The 27,124-nt window shown below is 42.1% G+C and overlaps 2 protein-coding genes across 6 annotated transcripts in view; one reads left to right on the top strand and one right to left on the bottom strand.

Annotated features, from left to right (window-relative positions):
* The window catches only part of STK33 (serine/threonine kinase 33), an 89,266-nt gene extending 66,866 nt beyond the window's left edge, over nucleotides 1–22,400 (bottom strand). For 4 of the 5 annotated variants that reach the window (XM_074999027.1, XM_074999029.1, XM_074999031.1 and 1 more), the window contains exons 1-2: nucleotides 22,159–22,400; nucleotides 21,548–21,711 (exon numbers count right to left, since the gene is read on the bottom strand). The gene's annotated coding sequence lies outside the window, so the exon portion shown is untranslated. The remainder of the gene's footprint in view (nucleotides 1–21,547; nucleotides 21,712–22,158) is intronic. The other variant, XM_074999033.1, reaches the window with a different exon arrangement.
* A 2,809-nt stretch (nucleotides 22,401–25,209) lies between these two features.
* LOC142015124 (putative CENPB DNA-binding domain-containing protein 1) lies at nucleotides 25,210–25,689 on the top strand. Its single transcript, XM_074998543.1, has one exon. It carries the CDS (start codon nucleotides 25,210–25,212, stop codon nucleotides 25,687–25,689), a length of 480 nt encoding a protein of 159 aa, XP_074854644.1.
* The last annotated feature ends 1,435 nt before the right edge of the window (nucleotides 25,690–27,124 follow it).

Genomic DNA, 27,124 nt, shown 5'->3' with positions numbered 1-27,124 from the left:
AGAACTCCTTAACCTCAGATTGAGACTAAAGATTGGCTTCCTGCCTCATTATTGCAAGCTCACAGCTCAAGGTTTGACATTATAATATTAATGGAATATATTTTGTGTTTAACTAAAAATCAGATGAGCCTGTGAAAAGGATATTCTGTCCTCCGGTGTTCCACCTTCAGCTGCTAGGGATATTTGCTAATAGCAATCACAGATGAGCCATATGCCATTGTAGGCAATCTCATCATTGAATCCACTCCATAAACTTATCGATCTCAGTCTTGAAACAAATTAAATTTTGGGGGTCTTTTGTTATTTGCTTTGGGGTTTTTTTGTTTGTTTTGCTCCCACTATTCTCCTTGGAAGGCTATTTCAGAACTTCATTCCTCTGATGAAAACCTTTGCCTAATTTCAAGTCTAAACTTACTGATGACCAATTTATATCAATTTTTCTGAAGCCAACATTAAGTTAATTTCTCTCCCTCCCTTATTTGTATAACAGTCATAACTCCTCTTAGCCTTTATTTGGCTAGGCTAAAGAAGCCAAGTCTTCTCCTTAAGTCTCCTCTCCTAAGGTAGATTCTCCATTTCTCTCGTCCTATTAGCCTTCTCTGCATCTGTTTGCATCTGAAATCATTTTTCTTTTAAAATGATAGGCCAGAATTTCACATATATTTCAGGTGAGTATTACCATTACTTGTGCTTTTTATCACAGTAATAACACTTCCATATCTTTACTGGAAATACCTACCTGATACATCCTCAGACTGTGCTACCTTTTTATGGCTCCATCCCATTGGCAGCTCACAGTCATCCTGTACCTGACCAAGAAGCCCTGATCTTTCTTCTCCTCTGTCCCTTCCAAGTGATATATCAACAATTTATAGTAAAATTTGTGTTGTTAGTCCTTAGGTGCATGACTTTTCATTCTGACTAGCAAATTTCATCCCTTTTCTATTACTCTGGTTTTCAGGGTCATTCAAAGCTCCTTGTCTGATATACTGGTCCTTCTGTGTATCAGCAGTTACCTCCCAATTTTGTGTCATCTGCAATTTTGATTAGCACACTCCCATTTTTGGTACCAAGGTCATCAATGAAACTGTTAAATAAGATTGATTCCAAGAACATCACCAGCAACCTCCCTTCAGTCTTATAGTTCACCTTTCAGCATGAGCCGTTTTAGTCTCCTTTTTCATCAGTTCTTTATCCACTTTTTAATTTTCATATTAATCCCCATCTTCTCCAATTTAACTAATAATTTCTCATGTCAACTCGCATCAAATGTTTTACTGAAATCCAGGTAGATTAGCTCCACCATGTTTCCTTTGTCTAGAAATTGGTTATCTTCTCAAAGAAAGAAATCATGGAGGTCTAGCACAATCTAACTTTTGTAAAGCCACATTATATTTTATCCCAATTACCATTTACCTCTATATCCTTACCTATTTTTCTTTCAAAATTTATTCTAAGGTTTGCACACACCGGCAGCTTCCCAGATCACCTTTTTATTTTTTTTTCTTAAAGATAGGTACTATATTTGGAATCTTCCAGTCATACTAGATATGTCCCTTGAGTTCACAGATTCATTAGAATACTTTACTATCGGGCCTGCAATATCATGTGCCAACTCTTTTAACACTGTTGGATGAAGATAATCCAGGACATCATAATTACAATTAAATCTCATTACAAGCATGCTACCCATATAGAGAGCAGAGAGATGCCCTGGAGGTCATCACAGCATGAAAAGTCACCTTTTCCCTTGTACACGTGTACAATGAGGATACCTCTGAAGTCCTGGGGGAGTAGCTCTTTCTTCCAAATGGTGATAAATAAACGGGTAAGCTGGTCCATCAGCTGGCTGCCATCAGCAGCCTTATAAATTTCCCCTGGCATAGCATCACTGCCAGATGCCTCTCCAGATTTCATTTGTTTAGTCATTGATTTTTCCTTGTAACCATAGAACTGCATATCCAGCTAGTCACTGTTAACCAAGAGGAATCAACGTGAACAAGCAGCGTTTAGGGAATGTTTTCTCTCTCCACCTCTTTTGAGGGATGCAGCACTGTTCCTACATACAGCTGCTTTGTCATGTAGGCAGGATAGCGGAGCTGCTGTTGTTCTGGTTCAGCAGACAGACAACCACCACACCTGGGCCACCTCCGTGCAGGTTTGTGGCAAATGCTTCCGGTGGTATCCTCCATCTGCATTTGAAATCACTTGCCCATCGCCATAGGATTTTCATCAAGAGGTCAATCTTTAGCATCAAGGGATACACCTTCACATATGAATGGGTGTAAGTGAGGCTGGGTTGTGAGTTCCAACCCTACTCTCTCTTCTCATACCAACCATCATGCACAAGCACAAAAACTGCGACATGTGCACTGGAAGGAGAGCGCACAGATTTGCGATTAGCATTTTCTTCTCCTAGACTGATGTGCCTAAAGAGGCTTAGCAAACTCTGCCTTCCACACTTGGGAACAGAGCTTCCCTTCTCCTAGGTACTGTTGGTCCATGGTGCCTTATTCCATAATATTACTTGGTGCAACCCCTTGAGATCACTCCATGGAGGGCTACCTCAATCTGCCACTCTGAGGACCGCCTCAACCCCCTACTACTCCAGTGCAAGGCATCAATTCAATAATTCACTTTGCAATGAATCATTTTTCAAAACTCTCTCTATTCCATTTCGTATATGTGCGATTTGACAAGTAAATTCCCAACCTGTTTGCTGTGTTAAATGTTGCTAGAAAAAATGTTTAATTTAGCTAAGTCCCATGGCTTTTTTTAATTAGTTAACCAGATTTAGACTATCACTCAAGGACACAATACAGAAAGTTTCAGTAAGAGAAATCTAAATTTGCTAGTTGCCACAGAGTAGTTGCCCCAGCGGGGCAGCAGGTGAATGAGCAGCCTTCAAGGGTGGCCAGTGGAGTATAGCGGATAGGCAACTGGCAGGAGCAGCCAGTGGAGTGTAGTGGACAAACAGCCAGCAAGGGTGGCCAGTGGAGCACAGTGGAAAGGTGGCCAGCAGGGGAGGCCAGCGGAGCATGGTGGACAAGCATCTGAAAGGCAATCTTGCCCTCCTGGGGCAAGCAACTCCATGCTGATTTGCCTGTAAACTCTGGGTTCATATGGACCAGAGACTATGCCGTGATAGGTACACCCTGTAAGAGGGGGTGTGCAAGTAATTAGCTCTAAGCAAGGGACTCGGCTCAGCAAACTCTGCAGACAGTGCCTCGCTTTATGAGGTTCTCCTTTCCTTTTTCAGCAATTCTGAATGTATTGCTGTGTAAATTTATGTTCGGCTACTGTTAGTAAACAAGCTGTTTCTACTTTGGACTGTGCTTGCAAGAGGGGAAGAAATGTCCTTATAGGCACCCAGCAGATAGGGTGAGATTGTTGCAGGCTACTGTATAGGGGGCTCAAGCCACTTAGGTTGCATAGTTGACGGAATCCCCTCAGAACTGAACCTGGCCCTTCTGGCTGTCACCGGCCATTAATGGAAGGGTTATAAATACACACCCCTCATTTTTGAGCATCATGGGCACAGATCATAATGGTCTTGCTGTAAATCTATTCCCTATTTTAATTCAGCATAACTCAGCTTTTCCAAAGAACCCTATTCTACACTTGTTTTCTTAAACAGAAGAAGTGCCAGTGAGTTCAATGGGGCTTACTACAAAATTAAGTGTACTCTAAGAGCAGTCAGTCTTAGCTTTTTTGAAGAAATCAATCCATCTTTTAGAGTGCCCACAACTAGGTTTATGTTTTTCCCAGTGTGCGTATTTGCACATGCCTCAATATGCGTAACAAAATTTATTCTGCATACAGATGGAAAAAATCTATACATGGATGAGAAAGATTAGAAGAAACAGCACCAGACCATAAGCAAGAGGTGAAAGACAAGCATAAAGAGAACCATTAGAAAACTGGCTTCTGTATTTTGAGACACCTATGTCGTTTAGGGGTTTGACTGGGAAGGCAAAACCTCACTTGAAGGAGACACCATGCCCTGACAAATAAAAAACTGAGATTTAACAAAACTAGACCAGAAGAAGTGTACAACATCCTTCTGGAAAATAAAATAGTCTATTCCATGAAGCACTCAAATTGCAGTGTCTAAACCTTGCTCTATCAAATGTGTTTTTGGACAAACTATTTTTCTTTGTGCATTTAGACTATAAACTCAGCAAAGCAAAAAACTTATATCTTTTTGGTGCTGGCCTACTATTGTATGGTACTGTGTAAATTTACAGTGTCATATATTACTTACCAATTTCACTAAGTCTAAAGAATTATAAAAGAAATCTAAAGATTTACAGAAAAAAAATCAAGGAATGTTATTCTTGGTCTCTTTCTTTTAAAATTCAGTTAGAGTGTGACACTGGTAGAACAGGTATTAGCTCAAGCTGAAGCCCCAGGCCTCACCAAACACTTAGAAACGCATAGCTGGAAACCAGTCATGTTTACTTGTGTGTTAGCATTATCAAAATAAATATTGGATGCTCAGTTGATGAGAATGTGTGTGGTGTTTTACAAAACGCTTGCAGAATGTTGCATGTTTTATTCTCAATCAACTACAATGCCTGTTATAAAGCATTAACAAACATTTGCCTTGTATATACTATACCCCTGTAACTAAGTAACCCATCAAATGAGAAAGCAGGCTTGTGTAATGCAAATGATGAATTTTAACAGGAAAATGCTAATTTCAAAGCATGGAAAGCAAATGGTCATTGCCTGTGAGACCAAAGTCTCAAAGTGCATTCCTCTTAACTCCCCATGAAGAAGGGACCTGTTGCTATCAGCTTTGTAGAAGCATAGGCTTAGGTGGCACATATCACAGGCAGACGAAAGGCAATGCTTTCCCAAACTGCCTCATCAGGCCCTGACGCATATGCTTCACCTGCCTCCCCCAGGCTCCCTATCCCAGGCTACTGTTGCAGTGTCAGAGTCTGAAGCAGGCAGGAAAGGGTCTGCATCACACTGGCTGCCCTCCTGATCCTAGTACCTTTTTGGCTGGCAGCTCAGTTGGGGGCGGAAGGGGAGCATGTTGCTGGTTAGAGGTCTGGCTGGCAGGCATGGCCCAGGGAGGCTGGGACTGTGCTGCTGCTGACTCAGCTCTCTGGAGCTGCAGAGCCAGGGGAGAGTGGGGCCACACAGCCCACCGACTCTCCAGAGCAGACTGTTGCCCACAGGCTCTCTGGAACTCTAGGGCCAAGAGAGGTTGAGGCTGCACTATCCCAGGCTGGGGATGCTACCCAGGTGCAGGGAACTAAGGCCAAGGGCAACATTATTGCAGGGGTCTGATCAGGGATTAGTAGCAACCACAGTGAAGGGGTTAGGCTCCAGTGGGCATTGAAAGGGTGGAATTAGGGGGTCTTGCATCCCCAAACCATGGGATGACACACTGTCCTGCAGCCTGAACAACTTCCCACAACCCCCATTGGCCAGGAACAGCATACGGCAGCCACTGGGAGCTGCAGGTAGCTGTACCTGAAGATTCAAGTTAAACAACCCTTGGCAGCCTATCAGCAGTTTACACTGAGAAGCTGCATGAGCCCACCAACCTTGGGGACTATTTGTACTGCAAAGGATGTATGTGCATATGCAGATGTATATCCTTTGCAGTTCTCCAAACAGCAACCAGGTGCCCATACACCCATGTTTCCTGCATGAACTACCAAGCAGTGTTAAGATGTTACTAATAAAATCATCCAAAGTGCAGGATTTGATGGTGATGGGGGACTTCAACTATCCAGACATATGTTGGTAAACTCACTCAGCAAGGCACAAACTATCCAGAAAGTTCTTGGACTGCATTGATGACATTTTGTGACTTCAGAAGGTGGAAAAAACTACTTGGGTAGGGGGGAGCAGTCATAGATTTGATTTTAACAAGTACGAAGGAACTGATTGAGAATTTGAAAGTGGAAGGCAGCTTGGGAGAAAGTGACCATGAAATCATAGACTTCATGATTCTAAGAAACATTGAAAGGGAGAACAGCAAAATTGAGACAATGGGTTTCAGGAAGGCAGATTTTGATAAACTCAGAGATCTGGTAGGTAAAATTCTATGGGAAGCAAGATTAAGAGAAAAAAAACAACAGAAAAGAGTTGGCAGTTTTTTGAAGGGACATTATTAAGGGCCCAAAAGCAAGCTATACCGCTGCATAGGAAAGATAGAAAGTATGGTAAAAAACTGTCTTGGCTTAGCCAGGAGATCTTGCATGATCTGAAAATCAAAAAGGAGTCACACAGAAGTTGAAATTAGGAGAAAATTACAAAGGATGAATATAAGCAAACAATACATGAATTCAGGGGCAAGATTAGAAAGGCAAAGACACAAAACGAGCTCAAACTAGCTAGAGACAAAGGGTAACAAGAAAACATTCTATAAATATATTAGAAGCAAGAGAGAGACCAAGGATAGGGTAGGTCCACTTACTCAGTGAGGAGGGAGAAACAATATCAGGAAACATGGAAATGGCAGAGATGCTTAATGACTTCCCTGTTTCAGTCTTCACCAAGAAGGCTGATGCAGAATTGCCTAACATGGTGAGTGCTAGTGGGAAGGGGGCAGGTTTAGAAGATCAAATACATAAAGAACAAGTTAAAAATTACTCAGAAATACTATATGTATTCAAGTCACCAGGGCCTGATAAAATGCAACCTAAAATACTCAAGGAGCTGATACAGGAGGTATCAGAACCTTTATCTATCATCTTTGAAAAATTCTGGAAGTAAGGAGAGATTTCAGAAGACTGGAAAGGGGCAAATATAGTGCCCATCTATAAAGAGGGAAAAAAGAACAACCCAGAAAACTAGAGACCAGTCAGTCTAACTTCTATGCTGTGAAAGATAATGGAGCAAATAATTAAGGAATTCATCTGCAAATATCTGGAAGAAAATAAGGTGATAGGTAACAATCAGCATGGATTTGTGAAGAACAAGTCATGCCAGAACAATCTAATAACTTTGACAGGATGACAAGTCTTGTGGATAAGGAAGAAGAGGTGGATGTGGTATACCTAGACTTTACTGAAGTTTCTGATATAGTCGCACATGATCTTATCATGTCTTGTGAGACATCTTAGGCAAATACAACTTAGATGGGGCTACTATAAGGTGGCTGCATAACTGGCTGGATAACCATTCACAGAGAATAGTTATTAATGGTTAACAGTCATGCTGCAAGGGCATAACAAGTGGGGTTCTGCAGGGGTCTGTTCTGGAACCGGTTCTAGTCAATATCTTCTTCAACAATTAGATACTGGCATAGAGAGTTCACTTATAAAGTTTGCAGATGATACCAAGCTGGGAAGTGTTGCAACTGGAGGATAGGGTCAGAATTCAAAATTATCTGGATAAACTAGAGAAATGGCCTGAGGTAACCAGGACAAAGTTTAATAAGGACAAATGCAAAGTACTCTACTTAGGAAGAAACAATCACCTTCATGTATATAGAATGGGAAGTGACTGTCTTGGAAGGAGTACTGTCTTAGTGGACCACAAGCTAAATATGAGTCCACAGTGTGATGCTGTTGCAAAAAAAAAAAACAAAAAAAAAAAACAAAAACAAAAAACACATGATTCTAGAATGCATTAACAGGAGCATTGAAAGCAAGGCTCGGTGCTCATTAAGCCTCAACTGTGTCCAGTTCTGGGCACCACATTTCAAGAAAGATGTGGAGAAAATGGAGATGGTCTAGAGAACATGAACTATGAGGGAACACTGAAAGAAGTGGGCTTGTTTAGTTTAGAAAAGAGAAGACTTAGAGGGGACATGATAGTAGTTTTGAAGTACCTAAAAGAGGGTTACAAGTAGGAGGGAGAAAAATTGTTGTCCTGGGCCTCTGATGATAGGATAAGGAACAATGGGCTTGAACTGCAGCAAGGGAGGTTTAAAGTTGAACATCAGGAAAAACTTCCTAACTGTCAGGGTGGTTAAACACTGGAACAAAGACAGAGAGAGATTGTGGAATCTCCATTACTGCAGATATTTAAGAGCAGGTTAGATAGACATCTATCAGGGATGGTCTGGACAGTGCTCGGTCCAGCTGTGAAGGCAGGCAACTGGACTCTGTGACCTCTCGAGGTACCTTCCTGTTCTACTGTTCTATGAAATCTGACTCTGAAGCCCCTAAGTGACACTCACTGAAAGAGCTGAACTAACAGCATTAGGCCAGTGAGGTACCAAGTAACCAAGGTTTGCAATGCCATAATGGAATTGGTACACTTGCATAAATTCCAGGCTGGATGCCAAAATGAGACACAAGACCTGTCAAACCAAATCACTGACTTCAAATTTCTGTTCTCAGTTTTAGATCGGCACTTATCCTTTCCCACGCAAATAGTTTAAACAAGGCATTACAAACTCAGTGGTTGGACATCACTAACATCAACTACTTTGATGAGAAGCTGCCCTGAGTTCACCATGGCCTACAGACACAACAGATTTGAAAACATCATCACTCCTGCCATTGAAATGGTAGAAAAGTTAGGAGCTTCCTTTGAAGGAAACTGTTAGAAGAAAAAATTCAGTTATAAGAGTAGAGATCAGCTGACGAGCACCTCAGAATCAAAATTCAAGAAGACACTGAGTGCCTACTGAAGAAAGGTTCAGACAAAAAGAACCACTGAAAAATCTGATATTTTTGCATGACCTCTAAACAGCTGGCAGACAGGAAAACACTTTTGAGTAAGAACAAGAAGTCCTGTGCCACCTTACAGACTAACAGACATTTTGGAGCACAAGTTTCGTGGGCAAAGATCCACTTCGTCAGATGCATGGGGGGGAGTGATTTCAGAGGAGGGTTTAATGAGGCAATCTCAGTCAAGGAGAGGGCCAGAGTTGACAAGGTCTGTTCAGTCATGGAGGATGTGGCCAATTACCAGTAGCCAATGTAGAGGTGTGAACATCAAGAGCAGAGAAACTGCTTTTGTAATTGGCCAACCACTCCCAGCCTCTGTTTAATCCTTGGTTGGTGGTGTCAAATTTGCAAATGAATTGTAGCTCTGTAGTTTCTCTCTGGAGTTTATTGTTGAAGTTTGCTTGTTGTAGGACTGCTACTTTTAAATCTGTTACTGAGTGTCCAGGGAGACTGAAGTGTTCTCCTACAGGTTTTTGTATGTTACCATTCCTCATGTCTGATTTATGTCTATTAATTCTTTTACTTAGAGACTGTCCAGTTTGGCCAATGTAAATAGCAGTGGGGGCATTGCTGGCACATGATGGCGTATATTATATTAGTAAATGTGCAAGTGAAAGAGCCCCTGATGGTGTGGTTGACGTGGTTAGGTCCTGTGATGATATTGCTGGTGGAGACATGTGAGTAGAGTTGGTGCCGAGGTTTGTTGCAGGGATTGGTTCCAGGTTTAGAGTTATTGTGGTGTGGTCTATTGTTACTGGTGAGAATTTGTTTAAAGTTGGCAGGCTGTCTGTAGGTGAAGACTGGCCTGCCTCCCAAGATCTGTGAGAGGGAAAGAGCTTTGTGCAGGATGAGTTGTAGATCACTGATGATGTGCCACAGAGGCTTTAGCGGGGGGCTGTATGTGATGGCCAGTGGTGTTCTCGTTTTCCTTGTTGGGCCTCTCTTGTAGCAGGGGGCTTCTGGGTACACATCTGGCTCTGTCAATCTGCTTCTTTATTTCCTTAGGTGGATACTGTAGTTTCAGAAAAGCTTGGTAAAGGTTTTGCAAATGCTTGTCTCTGTCTGAAGGATTTGAGCAAATATAGTTGTACCTTAGTGCCTCGCTGTATACAATGGATCATGTAGTGTGTCCTGGATGGAAGCTGGAGGCATGTAGGTAAGCAGAGTGGTCCTTGGGTTTCCAGTATAGACTGGTGTTTATGTGACCATCACTTATTTGCACAGTAACGTCCAGGAAATGGATCTCTTGTGTGGACTGATCCAGGCTGAGGTTGATGGTTGGGTGGTAATTGTTGAAATCATAGTGGAACTCTTCAAGAGCCTCTTTCCAATGGGTCCAGATGATGATGTCATCCATGTAGCAAAAGAGGAGGGGTACTAGGGCACAAGAGCTGAGGAGGCGCTGTTCCAGGTCAGCCATAAAAACGTTAATGTACTGTGGGGCCATGTGGGTGCCCATAGCAGTGCCACTGATTTGAAGGTATAAATTGTCCTCAAATCTGAAATAGTTGTGGGTGAGGACAAGTCACAAAGCTCTGCCACCATTTGTGCTGCGGTCTCATCAGGGATAATGCTCCTAACAGCTTGAAGTCCATTTTCATGTGGGATATGGGTGTAAAGGGCCTCTACATCCATGGTGACCAAGATGGTGTTTTCAGGAAGGTCACCAATGAATTGTAGTTTCCTAAGAAAGTCGGTGGTATCTTGAAGAAAGCTTAGGGAGTGCTGGTAGCGTAGGGTCTGAGTAGAGAGCCCACGTACCCAGACAATCTTGTAGTGTAGCGAGAGTGCCAATACCTGAGATGATGGGGTATCTGGGATTCCCAGGTTTATGGACCTTGGGTACTAGATAAAATAAACCTGGTTAGGATTCAAGGGGGTGTGTCTGTGTAGATTTGTTCCTGTGTTTGTGTAGGGAGGGTCTTGAGCAGATGCTGTAGTTTCTTTGTGTACTCCTCACTGGGATCCTGGAACAGTGGCTTGTAGAATGCAGTTCTGGAGAGTTGCCTGACAGCCTCCTTTTGGTAGTCTGTCCTACTCGGGATGACAACAGCACCTCCTTTGTCAGTCTCTTGGGTGACAATGTCAGAGGTGAGTAACTGTACAGACCTTCACCAAATGCTGACACATGGGCAAAATTCGTAAGTCAGTTATAAAGACTTCTATGTCAAACTGGACAGCAGTAGTCACATTTTGCAACCCAGGAAGCATTCACCAATCCAAGTCCTACACCTGTGAGCCTAAAAGCTCATAAGGTCAAAATCACATTACTCACTACACAGCTGTGAGAGTTAGTAATACCATAAATTGTCACACTCACAGTGGATTTGGGGACACAGTAAGTTCAAAAGTTAGAAGACAATCATGATTGTTGAGCACAGCATTTTAAAGCTAAGGCTCATTTGAAGACATAGATCAGTCATTACGCTGAAGTTACTGCTGTGGATCATCTCTGCTGTTCTATTCCCTTGAGTAAACACAGAATGTGAAAATTGTTGGGTTTTGGGTGTGAAAGACACCTATCACAAATGCAGGCACTGATTTAGTTCATCTGTGTATCAGGATGGTGCATGTACTGATCTCATTTTTATCTGTAGGCCATAGTATAAGCTTAAACTGAATTTTTGTATTGCAAACCTCTGTAATTAAACAGGAGAGAAGCCTGCATTTGCATAACAGAAATGTGAGGCTATCCTACTCAAACAGAAGCCCTTTGAAAGTAGAAGAGCCATTTTGAGTCATCAAAAAACAAACAAAAGATTTTTAACTGCATTCCTCACCCCTTCCAGAAAAAGTACTTCATCAGCTTGTCTCTGGGGAGAAGAGGATAAAAATCCCCAACAGGAAGAAACGGGGTTCTTTTTACTGCAAGGACTCAAAAGGGGCAAATATGAGCAAAACAACTCCAACTATTTTGCCTGGATTACCCCTAAAGGACATATGGACTTTGCTTATCAGAGAAAATTCTATTTTCTTTTGGAATCTACAACCACAGTTCATTTGTTACCTGCTTTAACCTTGTAAATAACAATCTCCTCTTTTTTATATAATATATCTTTAGTCCGTTTATTACAGGATTGGCTGCAAGAGCTGTCTTTGGTGAGAGCTCTGGGGGTGCAATTGACCAGAGTAATGTGACTTGTCTGTAGGGACTGGGAATAACCTAAATATTGTTGGGATTTTTGATGTAAGGTCTCATGTATCACAAAGGCAGGCTTGCCTGGGTGGCAAGTTGGGCGCTGTGGTCTAGGTGAATCCATAGTAAGGCTGTTTTAGGGCTTGTAGAGCTCACTCTTGCTACTTGGTTGGTGAAATCTAATCACAGAACATACAACCAATATGGGAGATGGACCATGCTTCTTGACAGTGTGCCCTGAGGTTGGTACCCACATTTGTGATCCACTCCAGATAGCTTGACCAGTTATTCCATTAATTTCACCCTTCCTGGATCCCCACTGCCTGCTGTGTTATTCAGCTAGTGAAACAAACAGATAACCCCCTAGTCTCCCAATACTCACTATTCCTAATTTGCTTTGACCACATAGTCCTAGTTGAAATAAATAAAAAACTCAAAGATTGAAGGGATACTCCCAAATTCCAAATTTAGTACATGCATGTAGAATCCATGCCTTTACCCGAGAGCCATGATTCACTGAACTTAGAGCATACCTTTGTGTTGGGCAATATTTTCTAAACATTTATGAAACAAACAATATGAACGAGTCATACAACTTCACTTTAACGCAGAAAAACAAAAGCTTAAAGAATTTGGTGCCAAAATTATGAGAACAGTGGGCACAGAAGAACTTACCTTTAATTATTGTGGCCATTCGTGTAGTAGACGAGACTAGAAAGACAACTGTAATTATTATATATAGCTACATCATCCAAAAACCTGAGTGAACAATAAAACTAAAATGAACCATCAGTGCTTACTATACGAAAACAATCTAAAACCTAACTAGCAGCCAATGACACCAACTAAGTTATCTCCCACAAGGTGGCATCTTTGTTCCACATTTTCTTTCAATCACAGCTTACATGGAACTGATCTATCATTTATTAAAAAAATAAGTACTGTCTCTTCTCCAACTGAAATTGTTCTTGGAGGTCAATTTACAAAAACATAAATAAGAGTTTATATTCAGCAGTTAGCACTTACTTCTAATCTAAAAATCACACACTCATTTCACATTTTGGAAATGAACCAATTTGCAAGTTAAGGTTTTCATCTCAGAACTTCTTCAGTTACTTAACTACTAAGTGTGAAAAGACAAACTGCTTTCTAAATGGTGTAAGTAGTAAGCTCTTTGGGTATTCGGTCATTAAAACCCTATACATTTATTTAAGGTTTACCTTAAAACTCATTTATTTAGATTTTTAAACACGAAAGATGTCAGGCTTAAGGTGCTGTATTCTTTCAAAATGCAACTAATAAAATACCTATTCAGAGAAATTTACTCATTTCTCATGTTTTTTTTCTCCTTCTTGTCCCCCAAATGTAGGTTCCAGCAAAGAAACTTGGTATTTGCCTTGTGTCAGAAATTAAACAATAACATTTACTGAGTTTAAGAAATATCAAATTGTTTTTAGAAAAAGGACTGGTAGAAAAGAAAGATGGAAATGATAGGATTAACAAATTCACATGTGGAAGGCATATTGGGTTTCATGTTTTCTTCTTTCTGATCCTGCTGCTTGCTGGTATATATGTCTTGAATTACTTCAGTATATTTTTGTGGCTTCTCATTCCTCCTACACTGAAACTTCACTTTCCTACAATCTGGCATTTCTGCCTTAACCTGTCGGAGTGCAGCATTCACTATTTAGGAAGGATTTTTCTGAATTTGTGGAAACTTCTTCTAAGTTCTAAAATCCATTTTGAATGACCTGTTTACTATCTGGACTATATTTTATTTGACTTCCTATGATTAACATATCGTTCACACGTTTTTGTACTAAGCACAAAGGTCAAGCAATCTGATTCTCTAATGTAAATTATACAAAACCTTTATCCACCAACATTAGTTATGCAGCACATAATGAAAGCTAATCCAGAACACACTTTTCAGTTCACAGCTTGACATAAGGACGTTGCATGGAAAAAGGAACTACACCAGCAGGAATGCAAAAAGAACTTATGAATAAATAAACGGTATTGTAAAATAAGAAAATCAGAGCAACTCTCAATAATGGATGTCAAAAACATTAGCTCTATAGTTTGAAGGATGTCCTTTCCCACAACCTGGTGTCTTCAGCTATCTTCTAGATCATTTTAGCTAGAAACACACCTTCATTTTACATGAGGTAACTTTCTTCTTCATCGCACCATTGCTGTTCCTGAGATGAGCATATTGAGAAAAATGTGAACAAGTTTCACTCTCTCTCAATCTACCAAGAATACATCCCAAGTTACAGACAAGGTACTTGCCGCCTAACTGTAACTATTTTTGCTTTCCTCCTCATTACATCTCAAGACTCCAGTTCAGCACATGAACAAATTAGTTGTGGTAACAAGCAGCTTTACCTTCTATAGTTTTTTTGCCTAATGTCATGAAAGAATTTCAAGAGGGCCACTTCATGCACTATCTAAATGCATACAGTGGCACAAACAGCAGAGGCCACAGGCTCTCCTTGCACATCAAACATTGCAGCTGCTGAATTTCAGTGTCAGCTGGAACAAACTCTGATAACAGTTCCTTTGAAGACACATTCTTTTATTATGGTAAATACAATGTACAATATATTTGGAATGAGAATATGAGTATTAACAAAACCATGATTAAGCTCCCCCTAGATATATCAGAAATCACAGGCACATGCATTATTTACTGGACTTTTTCAGAATTCCATGAAGCAAATGTACTTGTTAAACAGTGGACTATATATATAAAATTTGAACACACCATGATCTCAATTTTCACAAATTTAGAACACTCACCATGCAAACTGGAGTCAAAAGGAATTATAGTTGTGCTTCAACTCTGAAAACAAATTCACTGTAAAAACACTGATGAATGAGGTCTGCTGAGGTCAAAAGAAGTCACCAATGGTGACAGAGACTAATTATCCAGATTGCTAACAGATTTATTTTTAAAAATTATAGATGAGGTATTACAGCTGTGGATTCCCATAGTAAGCATCTGCAGACCAGAAAAATCTGTATCTGCTAAAATATTATAAAAACACATTACATTTATTTCAATTCCAGGAGAGCATGTAGTAAGTTCCACTGATAAATGGGCTTTTTTGCTAACAAATACACTGATTGTGAGACCATCACGAAAGTTTACTAAAAAGATTTTCATCACATCCCTACTCAAAATCTGAGTCATAGAACAGATACAGCATGCAAATCTCTGTTCCTTTGGGAAAAGACCCGCCAATGACAACTACATATAAAGGATTTTGCATGTCTTCTATATCGGGTTTCACATAAAAAGTAGATTTTAAAATGTTACATGCAGTATTTAGATGTGCACAATACCTGCTTGAATAGCAATACTTTTAATATTCCAAAAGACAGCGCACATATATATTCTAGTACAGGTAAGTATGCAGTTATTGTCATTTTTCTCCTCCACTGAATTTTGATCTTCTTCTTAACTGTATTATACCATATGATGTATAGTTCTTGTTTGTATCTTGCAAGGACCTTCAAAAATGAGATGCAACTACTTTCTGAAAACTTTTGCTCTCACCACCATTCCATGTCTAAAAAAGCCCAGAAGTTAAGTACAGAGATTATTCCATATCACCTTTGTAAGTGATCATTTTATTTTTATAAAGACGATTAATAAGTGAGGGACTGCATTTTCCCAACTTCTTGTTTTCCTAACACAAAATCACACAGGATTAGAGAAAGAATTGTGTAAAAAGGATGCTGACCTCTTTTAAACCTGCTGACCTCTTTAAGTCAAATGCAATTACACTAAATATATCAAAGCCGTGCTGTCCAATACAGTTGGTGAACAGGGCACCAGGGTGTGGTGAAATGCAGCTCAGCAGAGCTGCATGCATAGAGACCCCCTCTGCCCGCTCCCCGCACACCCCCCAACACCTGGTGTGATGCACGTGCAGCAGTAGCAGCAGAGGCAGCCCCTGCAGCACTTTCCCCAGCTGTGTGGCTCCTTCAGCCCCTGCGCAGACGCACCACTCCCACCTGGAGCTGTGAGACTCCTGCACCTCCAGCTGGGAGCCAAGCAACTCCTGCAGCTCAACACGGTCCCAGCAGCCCCAGCCTGACATGGCTCCTGCTTCCCTGGCATGCCCGCAGAGTCCCCAGCCCAGAGCAGCACAGCTCCTGGGATCCCATTGGCCCTAGCTGCAGTGAGTTACCAGAATATACAGCTGGGGGAAGGATGGGGATGCTTGTCTGTGGGGAGGAAGGGGGCATTCTATTTGGCTAGCTATCTATACTTTCCTAATGAAAATTCTCTATGCATACTCAATCCTTTGAAGTATTCACCAGAGTAAGGGTATATCTACACTAAGAAATAAAGTCAACTTTATACCACTAAATTTTATGAAGTTGAAGTTGAGCATCCACACCTGTTCACAAAGTCGACATAGTGTGTCTCCACTACATTGCCTAAGGACAGCTGAACTCGAGAGTGCTGTCAATCCCACATATTAGGGTGTCTGCGCTCCAGCTAACTGCACCATATTAACAGGTACCTCAGTTTTCCCCTAGTGAAAGAATACCTTTCACAGGGTCAGGCAGCACATAAGGGAGCAAAACAAATCCCAAAATGCAGCAGGGCTGCAGAAACTGTGGGATAGGTGCCACAATGCACTGCTGCAACAGTTGACCTTAGGCAATATAGTGGAAACACACTATGTTGACTTTGTGAACAGGTGTGGATGCTCAACTTAGACCTCATAAAATCTAGTGGTATAAAGGTGACTTTCTCTCTTAGTGTAGATATACCCTTACTCTGGTAAAGACTTTGAAGGATTGACTATGCACAGCAAATTTTCATTAAGAGAGTACAGTTAGATAGCCAAATAGAATGCCCTCTTCCTCCCCCCAGGAAAAAATGCAACAAACAGGATACTGTGTAACGTCCCCAAACCACACAGTTTGGGATGGGAGAGTACTGAAGCAGTATGCATAGGTGGGGAAGCCAACCCAGAACACAGGTACAGCCAGGACCGGCCCGCCAAAGCTCAGCTGGCAGCGGCCAGCTGAGGCACCTGTTAACTGTCTGTCCTCTGGAGAGGGGGGTGCCAGCCCACATAGATGCTGCCAGTACTGGCCCCCCAAACCTCAGCCAGCATCTGTTAACACGATGTTGTCTGTCCTCTGGAGACAGGGGGGCCAGGCCCACAGATGCAGCTAGAACCAGCCCCGCAAGCCTCAGCTGGCCCTATTAACAGGGTGCAGTCACCAGAACATAGATGTGGCCCTGCTGGGGGAAGCCTCCCCCCACCCCGTCACATGTTGCCTTACAGGGGCCAGCCAGCCCCAGAAAATCTTTGCCATGGGCAGAGCCTTCTCCCCAGCAACAGCCCCTGAATATCTTTGCTGCGCAGGGGGAGCCTTCACCCTGGGCAGGCCAGGACATGCTGCTGCCTAGAAAGAATGGTCCACGCTGCACAGCTGGCATGTGGTGTGGCAGGGCGTGAGCAAGCCACATGGTCTGGTTGGGCAGGGACTAGACCCCCCAACTGCAAGGCGCCTGTCAGGGAGGAGGGCTGCTCTATAGAAATTTGAACTGCAGAAGTTTTCTCAGCCTCTCCTACAAGCATGACCCCCACAGCCTAGCCACCACGTGCTGTAGTAGGGTGTAGGGTGGACCACCAGCTGCATGGCACTGGAGGGGAGGCGCTAACCACGTGATGAGATGGCGGCTAAACCCCCAACTGCATGGCACCTGTGTGGGAGGGAGGCTACCACGTACAAATGTGAAGTACAGAAAAATGTATTTTAGCCTCTCCTATGTCCTGAGCAAGGAAGAAGTCTTCATCTCATGCAGGACATGCTGTCCAGCTGTCTCATGTGCCGCTGTCTGGTCCTCACAGCCAAGCTGCCATGTGCTGCAGTTGGGCAGGGGCTAGCCAGCCAGTCGTACTGAGACCCTGGCTCTCCTGATGGTTCCATGTTTGGGCTCCCTGAAGTGGCTAGATGCAAGCAACATGCTGATCATAAAGAAACGAATTCAGAATACCAGGGTTCCTGTTTCCTACTTCCTGCACACCTGGGGAGCAGTGGGGGTGGAGCAATGACCAGAAAGGACACCTTGAGGAGCACTGGGGGTTAGTTTAAAAGCTCGTAAAATCAGTTTTACTAACACTGCAGTCTCCGCCTATACAGTTCAACTTTATAAATTCAACCTCTCAAGTTACTTCCAGGGGAAGTCAGCATTACAAAAGTCGACATTAGAGATCCTTAAAATTGATCTGTTGAGCACTGGAGTGCAAATGCATAGTTTATAAAAAAATCAAACTTAGACCCTTAAATTCAACTTAATCTACTAGTGTAGACCAGGCCTAAGTATTGTTTAAAGAACATATTTGTACTTTTCAAGAGAACATCAAAACCACACATTCTTTCTAATACTGTATTATATACATAATTTATTACTATATTTAATACACTGTGATGTAAAGCATGTCTATAGGATACAAAAATGCTATTCAATATTTCCCCCCATTAGAAAGCTAAGGCCCACTTCTTCACTCCTCATTCAGCTAAAATTTCAATTGAGGAAAGAAGCAAAAATGCAGGATACTAAACAGCTTAATATGATATGATGGTATCACAAAGATACCATTCCATGAAACACACATTGGACAATTTTCAAATTGCATCTGACTAGTGTCTTGTGTTTCTTCAATCTTCCGCATGATTTAAACAGTAAACATTGTTTGAAGCTGATAAGAATTAATCACAAGAAGAAGAGCTAGATACATCGTTTGCCTACTAGAAATTGTGGACTGAACCTTCAACTAAAGATAATTTTGCATATCTAGAAAAGAGTGAAAATTAACAAATAACAACAAAGAACACTCAGATGGCTTTATGAAAGAAAGAAAAACGGTCTTTAGAAAAAAAAAAAGCATATAACTTGTCCCTGTTTTCCTTATACAAATTAATCCAATTAAATATAAGTCAGTCATCTGAAATGCACTATAAATATATTATCTATTGTGGACAGGAGAAAAATTTTCTGAGAGCCAAAGTTCATAATCCACCTTTAGCTATACAGAAATAATTTCCACATATTTACTGTCTTTTCCCATATTGACTTAAGACAGATCAGTGTACAGTTTAGTTCTAAATGTGTTTTATGCATAATGAAAATATTTTAGACATTCCAGTCATTTGCTTTTACTTTTAACAAGTCCTTGAAGACAATTAATTCCTTTCTTACCTCACCAGAATCAGTTTTTCCCAAGTCAGAATTATAATAAAACTGTTAATACTACATTTCAATTCCACAACATTTCAACAGAAGTTCAACAGGGTCAAAAATCAATTTCAGAATGACTAATTCAGCTCCTTCAAAGAAACTGAATCCATCCACATTAAAACGGAATTTGGCTCCATCAGTTCTTCAAATGGCAGGGAAATTCTCTAACACAGACAAGCATCTTACAAAGCATCCAACAAATGCCTCCTGACATGTATTTGACAAAGTGGGTCTTTGCCCCGTAAGGCTTATGCTCCAAAAAATCTGTTAGTCTGTATGGTGGCACAGGACTTCTCATTTTCGTAGATACAGACTAACACAGATACCCCTCTGATACTCATCCCCATGGCAAGGTACTGTATTTAGCCATATGGAGTGGAAATTCATCAACCTCAGACGCATCTGACAAAGCGGGTCTTTGCCCACGAAAGCTTATGCTCCAAAAAATCTCCAGTAGAAACATCAGACTGTACCTCACGTAGGCTGTTCCACTGAGTATATAAGCAAAACCGCAATGGTTAGATGCTAGCATTTTAATTAATTCTTAAGACCCTTTCAGGCACTATAGACAGAATGTGAAATACTTACGGTAAACTCAACTGAGAATCAAGTATGTTGAGTTGTTTGATTGCAAATTGTTGTTTTCCCGGCAGGCTATCAGTGCCATTTCAGACAAGCATTTAATTAAGATACATACATAGCTCTTCATAAGCTTTAACTATGTTCAACAAAACATTGGGATCAGAAAGCAGTCAAGCTTTTTAAGCTCTCCTTAAATTCCAGATGTCAGGTCACATAATGTACAATAAATCAAAGTATCAGTTCCTATACAAAAATGTTCTGTGCACCAGTTAAGATGCCAGATCTGAAGAAGTGCATCTGCCCTACAAAAGTTCATTACCTAATGAATTATTTTGTTAGTCTTTAAAGTGTTACATGACTGCTTTTTTGTTTTGGTTACCTACAGTAGAAAGGCTAAAGTTTGAGATAGCACTCAGACTTCTTTCACCTGGTCTCCAGGCCCAGGCTAGAGCACAACTGATAAACTGATCTAATCTGATAAGGCTGCTGTTGCCTTATCTGTTTTGTGACCAATGTCATTTTCCAGGACTCTATTTAGTATCTTTTGTGAACACTAATTTCAGTTAAATATACTAAAACACTTACTGCTGATTTAAAACAGACATTTAAAATATTTATTATTGCTATAAAAATTTAAATAGTGCTACAATGCAAGTGAAGAATTGCATGTGTTATGCCACAAAGACTATACATAGCAGGATCCACAAAATTCAAATATTTTTTCTAAAATTAAAGAAACACATAGGTTTAGGAATTTTATGAGATGATGATTATGCAAAAATAGATTTTGATTTCTGATTCTTACAAAATTAGAATTAATTGGAAAAGGATAAATCTTTGTTATAAAATGTCCTAGTAGCCAAGATGATGGGCAGTTCAAAAGTTACAGTGGCTACTAAAAATGACTGCCTTCCAATCAGGCAGCCTAGTCTACAGTTTTTTGACTCCATGCAGACAGACTACATACAGGTAGCTGTCTTATTTCCCTAGGCCTGTTATGCATTCTAGACAACTGTTTTGAAAACAACCTCTATCTTAATTAACTAATTAGTGTTAACCTTATTTCAAAACAGATCACAAGTAACTGTCTATATACAATGCAGCTGATTTCCAAAGGAATACAAGTGACAATTGCGTCATCTGCAGCACTTCAGTCTGTTTTGAAGTATGCTTTCCAGAACACTTTAAATGGTTTTAATAGTACCATGGGCTTCACCAATTTAACCGGGGGCAAGGGCTGCTGTTAAATGAGTTAAGAGTTCTCCACTGTCATATAAGAAGCTGATGATATGCCCTTTGCCCACAGTGACCATCTGTCCCATTTTTACCAGGACAGTCCCTTATGTAAGCCATCTCACAAGCATCCTGACTTTTTTAACAAAATAGACAAATTGTCCCATATTTTGAAGGGCTTCCTGTTCCCTGGCCCCTGTGTATTGGGGTGGCAGCCTGTCCTGTCAGGGAACTCCTCCACTGCATGGCTGCCCTATCCCTTGTGGCAGCAGCTCTTGGTGCAGGGAAGCTTCTCTGCGCGGCAGCTGCACTATTCCCTGACACCCCCTGGTGACAGACCCTGCTGCCAGTAAATGCCACAATAGGCTAGTTGCCTTTTTCTTTAGTGCCGTACACTTAGGGGAGGAAGTGCCCGCTGCCAGGGAGCCCCTCAATGGGTTGGCTGCCTCCTTCTCCTGCTTCATTCCCTGAGCCCAGATGCTGGGAGGCTTTGGAGCCCCCATCCTCCACATCCCTTCACCCCGACACCTGCCCTTTGGAGGCTACAGAGCCCCCATCCCCCGTGCCTCACCCTGGAACAGCAGTCCCACTGGCAAGGAGCCCTGACATGGGACAGCAGCCCTGCCCCTGTCCCCAGTGTCCTGTACTTGCCATAGGGCAATGTGGCCACTCTACCTTTGCAATACTTGTACAGATGCAGGACAGCACTGGCAACAACCCTCTCTCAACAGATGAGAAACCAGAATGAAGCAACGGTGCTTCTGAGCTGCAGTTTTAATGCAGGTTCATCTTCACTACGACGACGCTGAAGAGAAGTACCCGGCAAAACCAACCTCGCTCTTTAGGGTTACAAATAAGGAGGAAGGCATGAGAGCGGGATCCCGCTTCCCACAGTTGCGGCCGTCCCCCCAAAGCGAATGGAACAAAGGCCAGCTCAGCGCCCTGCCCCGGGAGCCGCCTCTCCACCTGCTAGTGCAGCCCGCTCCGGGTCTGGCCTTGCCTGGGGTGCAGCGGACGGGGAGGCGGCGCAGCACGCGGCAAGGGGCGGTCCGCACAACCCCAGCAGCGGGGAGGGCGATCACAGCACGGGGACCTTCAGCCCACACTGCGCCTACAGGCGGAGCAGGGGAGCCTGAAGGCCCTCGGCCAGCTGCGGGCGGCCACACAAGGAGGAGGTCTGGCGGGGGGGGGGGGGGTGAACGAGCTCCCGCCAATGGCCCGGAGCTGTGACTGGCCCCCAGGAGTACCGGCGGGGTGGGAGGCGCTGAGGAGCAGGCAGCGCTTACCTCTGCGCGCCGCGCACGGCTAGGGCCAGGGCTCAGAGCGCGGCCCTGGCGCTGCAGCTGCCCCCGCTCTCGCAGGCAGGTGCCGCCCGAGCACTGACCAGAGCTGGCGGGGGCGCCCCACCCGCGACGCAGGGGGCCGGCCGGCCTCCGCCGCGTTGCCACAGCAACCAGGCAACTTGGTAGCTCCCTCTCTGCCGGCTCCAGCTCCCAGGCGTTCGGCCCCGGCCGCCTGCCGGCCTGCGCGCCGCTCGCTGAGCAAACTTTCCGTCCCGGCCGCCGCGCTGGGTACAGGGGCCGCGCGGGGTCAAGCGCGTCGGAGCGCGGAGCCGCAGGAGCCTCCCTGGCCTGACGATGGGGAGAAAGCAGAGACTCCTGCGCTCAGAGCCACAGGCACCACCCCTGGGGGATGTGGGGCAGGGGTGATTCCCCCCCTCACCTGCTGCCCCAGACCCACGTTCCTGGGGAAGGAGGCTCCCCCCCACCCGCAGCTGCTGACCCAAACCCCCCATGCTAGGGAAGAAGCCAGCCTCCCGCCCCATTCACAGCGCTATGAAGTTAATTACTAAATTGCACACACCAGTGACATTAGGTTGATTCAGTCCAATGCAAGTCACTGGGGGCAAAGTTTTTTCATGGATGCCAGATCATACTGTGTCTGTGCTATGGTCAGATCGTGCTGTCAGTACAGTGTGAACCCACCTAGCAACACCTGCCTTTGGCTGGCAAATGCAGAACTTCCAGGGGGCTGCGTTTGAGAACTTGTGCAAATTAAAAGCATAATCCTGCAAGGGGTACTCAGACAGGCAATACTATCAAATTTTAGGGTTATCCTCACAGTGTAACGTGTAGTATTGTAGTACATTATCAAACATACAACCTAGCTTTTAAAAGTCAGAAAGGTATATGTTAGTCTGAACTCTGAAATATTAGATATTTAGTATGCTGTAGTGTACAAAACAAAATGGAATCCAAAACAAGTTTACTGTGTGCATAAACAACTCTTATACAGTGAAATTGGTAATATTTGTCATTTGCTGTGCAGCCTCTATATGGTTTAATGCAATCATCTTACATATACACATGTACGTGCAATGGAGTATTACTGTAAATTATTATAGGCATTAACAGGAGTGTTGTGAGCAAGACATAAGAAGTAATTCTCCTGCTCCACTCTGCACTGATTAGGCCTCAGTCTGAGTATTGTGTCCAATTCTGGGCCTCACATTTCAAGAAAGATATGGAGAAACTGGAGATGGTCCAGAGAAAAGCAACAAAAATGATTAAAAGTCTAGAAAACATAACCTATGAGAGAAGACTGAAAGAACTGGGTTTGTTTAGTTAACTTAGATAAAGAAAAGACTGAGAGGGGGCATAATAGCAGTGTTCAAGTACTGTTATAAGGAGGAAGGAGAAAAAGTGTTTTGCTTGGCCTCTGATGATAGTACAAAAAAGCAATGGGCTGAAATTGCAGCAAGGGAGGTTTACGTTGAGCATTAGGAAAAACTTACTGTCAGGGTGGTTAAGCACTGGAATAAATTGCCTAGGGAGAGTGTGTTATCTCCTTCATTGGAGATATTTAAGAGCAGGTTACATAAATAAATATCTGGAATGATCTAAATCAGGTCAGCAACCCCTTGGCACATGTGCCAAGAGCAGCACATGAGCCGATTTTCATCAGCACATGAAGCAGGAGGTCATCCTCCCCGCTCCTCCTCCATGCAGCCAGAAGGTTGCTCAAAGCCACGCCGCCAGTGGATTAACAAAAAAACAGCGAATGCTACCAACCATCACCTAAATAATAAAGCTCTGCATCTTTATTTATTTATTAGTGTCTTTTAAAGCATCACCACCATTCAGACAGTACAGAGAGGTCAAAAGGTCAAATTTCTGCACTCCACCTGAGAAAGGTTGCTGGCCCTAATATAGATGGTTCCTTGTCCTGCCGTGAGGGCATGGGACTGGACTGGATGACCTCTCAAGGTCCCTTCTGGTTCTAGTATTCTATGATTCTAAGATATCACTAAAGTAATAAATTCACAAGCTCCAAATCCTTGTTACCACTACAGATGGTAAAATATCTTTATGTTAGGTAAACATACTGTCTAGATCTATTCGAGTAATACTTAATCTGCAGTCAGAGAATGTATTGTGTACTGTTTGCTAAAATCTGCTATGGCAACTTCAGTGATTAGATTATAATGTTTAATTGCTCAGCTGTTACGGATGACAGATCAAAATTAAATACAGTTGTCATTATTCTGTAGCACTAGCAACTGTTGCTTTTGTCAGTTTTTCTTGTGTGTTCTACAGTTATGGTTGATAACTAAAAAAGGGCCTGAGGTTATAAAAAATTAAGTTAATACTTTTATTTTTATCATCTATTCACTTTTAATTTTTACAACATTTTAAAAAACATTTAACTTAGGAAAGTGGCCACAGTGCATGTAGTAAATACTCTTTTTTTAATAATAATTATTAATGAAGTTTGCATATCCTAGTCTATTAGCACTTTCCTCTTCCTATCCCTTTTCTTATGTGGTTTCCATTTAGTGAAAGGGCAAGAGTAGCAACATTTTCTACAGCTAAGCGTAATCCAGGTACCATGCTGATGGTTGCAGTATACATGTACCTGAATAAAAATTATACACATTTCTATAATTCATCTGTCAATTCAATTCAATTTTGATGCACAACACACCTTATATGCCAATCCTTTGCCTGTTTAAAACCAAAAGGGTCAAGATTGTCAACTTGTCCAATGGCTTTGTGACTAGAACAAAAAGGTGTTTAGACCTGAGATCATCACACATATTTTCATTAGGGACCTATGCAGGGGGTCCCCATTTTAAGTTGTCTTGTTATAAGTTGTTTCACATATAAGTCGTCAATTAATTACGGAAAGTAAATTAATTATACATCACACAGATCCACACTTAGGTTGTTTTTTAAGGGACAGCAATCCTTTGCATTGTCCTCCTTATTGTTTGTAAGTTTTGAAGTGAATGCATTGCGAGTACACATATCTTAATATATTTGGGTAATCCTTTAACCATGACTGGGAAATCAAGTGTTCGTGCAAAATTAAGTGCTATTTGCAAGAGGCAACATGTTAATGTGACTGTTGTTGTGAAAACAGATGTAATAAAGTGCATCAGAAATGGTGAACGGGCTGCTGACATTGCTTACTATCTTGGCCTACCTCCGACAACGGTTCATACCATTGCCAAGAATACTGATGATATAATGGAAAAGGCTAGGCATCTGATGCAGCATTCTTCTGTAAAGATTGCTCAGCAAAGAAGCAAGGTGATGGAAATGATGGAGACAATGATGGCTGTGTGGTTGGATGGCTCGCCTATGCAGAATATGCTGATAAGTCTCAATGCCATTCAGGAGAAGGCAGTGAGGTTATTCAAATTCCTGAAGGATAAAGAGAAACAGGAGATGGGAGGCACTTTTAAAGAAGAAACATTTAATGCTAGCTGTGGCTGGTTTCAGTTTCCAGTCACACTAAGGGTTCAAGAATGTTAGAGTGTAAGATGAACAAACGCCAACACAGAGACAACCACAGCATATCAGGCAAAGTTGAGAGAGAGATCATTCAGGAAGGAGGATACGATCCCTGACAAGTCTTTAATGTGGAAGAAACAGGACTTTATTGGACACAAATGCCAAAATGAACTTACATTTCTGTTAATGAAAAATGTGTGCCAGGTTTCAGAAGACCGTCTGACACTCTTGCTTGGTGGCAATGCCAAGGGAGACAAGAAAATTAAACCACTGCTCATTTATCATAGCAAGAACCTGTACAATGAAAAATTATGTCAGATCTTGTCTCCCCGTCATATGGAAGTCTCAGTGAAAGGCTTGGATAACAAAGCAAATATTCTGTGACTGTTTGTGGATTACTGTGTTCTGGAAATGAAAAGATATTGTGAAGAACAAAATCTAACATTCAAAATTCTTTTTATTGTACATAATGCTGCTGCACATGACTTAGATTATGAATTGTTATGTCCCAACATTAAAGTTGAGTTTTTACCACCACACTGATTCAACTAATGGATCAAGGTGCAATTGCTAACTTTAAATCCTATTATCTATGTAGGATGTTCAGGAGACTCATCAATGATACAGATGAGGAAGGAAAACCAACCATGCAGGAATTTTAGAAAACTTTTAACATAATGGATGCAGTGATGCACACGGGTGCAGCATGGGATGAAATAAGTGTTCAATGCATGAACAGTGTGTGGAAGAAAATCTATCCTGAACCCGTGAATTACTTTGTTGATTTCGATGAGACCACAATTTGAAAGGAGTTGGTGATGCTAGCAAAGATGGCATTTGACAATGTCAACAAAGAGAATTTGACTGAATTACTTGCTTCTCCTTCAGAACCTCTAAGTAATGAAGACTTGGAAGGTCTAAATAAGCAAGCATTTGAAGAGGAAATCCAGGAAGAAGATGAAGCTGAAACGACGAAGAAGGAAGATAAAGGAATTACAGTGAAGTCTCTTTGCCATATTTTTAACTTTGCTGCTGAAATCATCAACACAATCAAGACTCGATCACCTGACTGATCACTCTTCCAAGTTTGCACATCATCTAAATGACAGCTTGTCATGCTATCGAGAGATTTTGGAAACAAAAATTTGTAGTGGGAAGCAGACAATGCTAGTCTTTCTTCAGGAACATAAAGAAACTCGAACAAGTCACTGAAGAAGCTGGACCTTCAGGCCTTCAAGATATGGAAGACGCAGGGCCAACAGTTGTTACACTGCCTTTAGCATTGAGGAAGATGAAGAAATTGACATCTTGGATGATGATGAGATGGTGGTGGATGACTCCCCATCCCATCTCCCCTCTCTTCTGCCTAACTCTCACCAAGAAGGGGGTACTGTTTCAGTATCCCTACTTCCACCATCAAGCACATCAAATCCATTTACAAGGTAAGAGTAACAGC

Source organism: Carettochelys insculpta, chromosome 6, assembly GCF_033958435.1.
Source record: "Carettochelys insculpta isolate YL-2023 chromosome 6, ASM3395843v1, whole genome shotgun sequence".
Lineage (NCBI taxonomy): Eukaryota > Metazoa > Chordata > Testudines > Carettochelyidae > Carettochelys > Carettochelys insculpta.
This window is presented reverse-complemented; position numbering and strand designations above follow the sequence as displayed.

Coding starts and splice junctions, on each gene's coding strand:
- LOC142015124 (XM_074998543.1), top strand. CDS start 25,210: ATGACTGGGAAATCAAGTGTTCGTGCAAAATTAAGTGCTATTTGCAAG.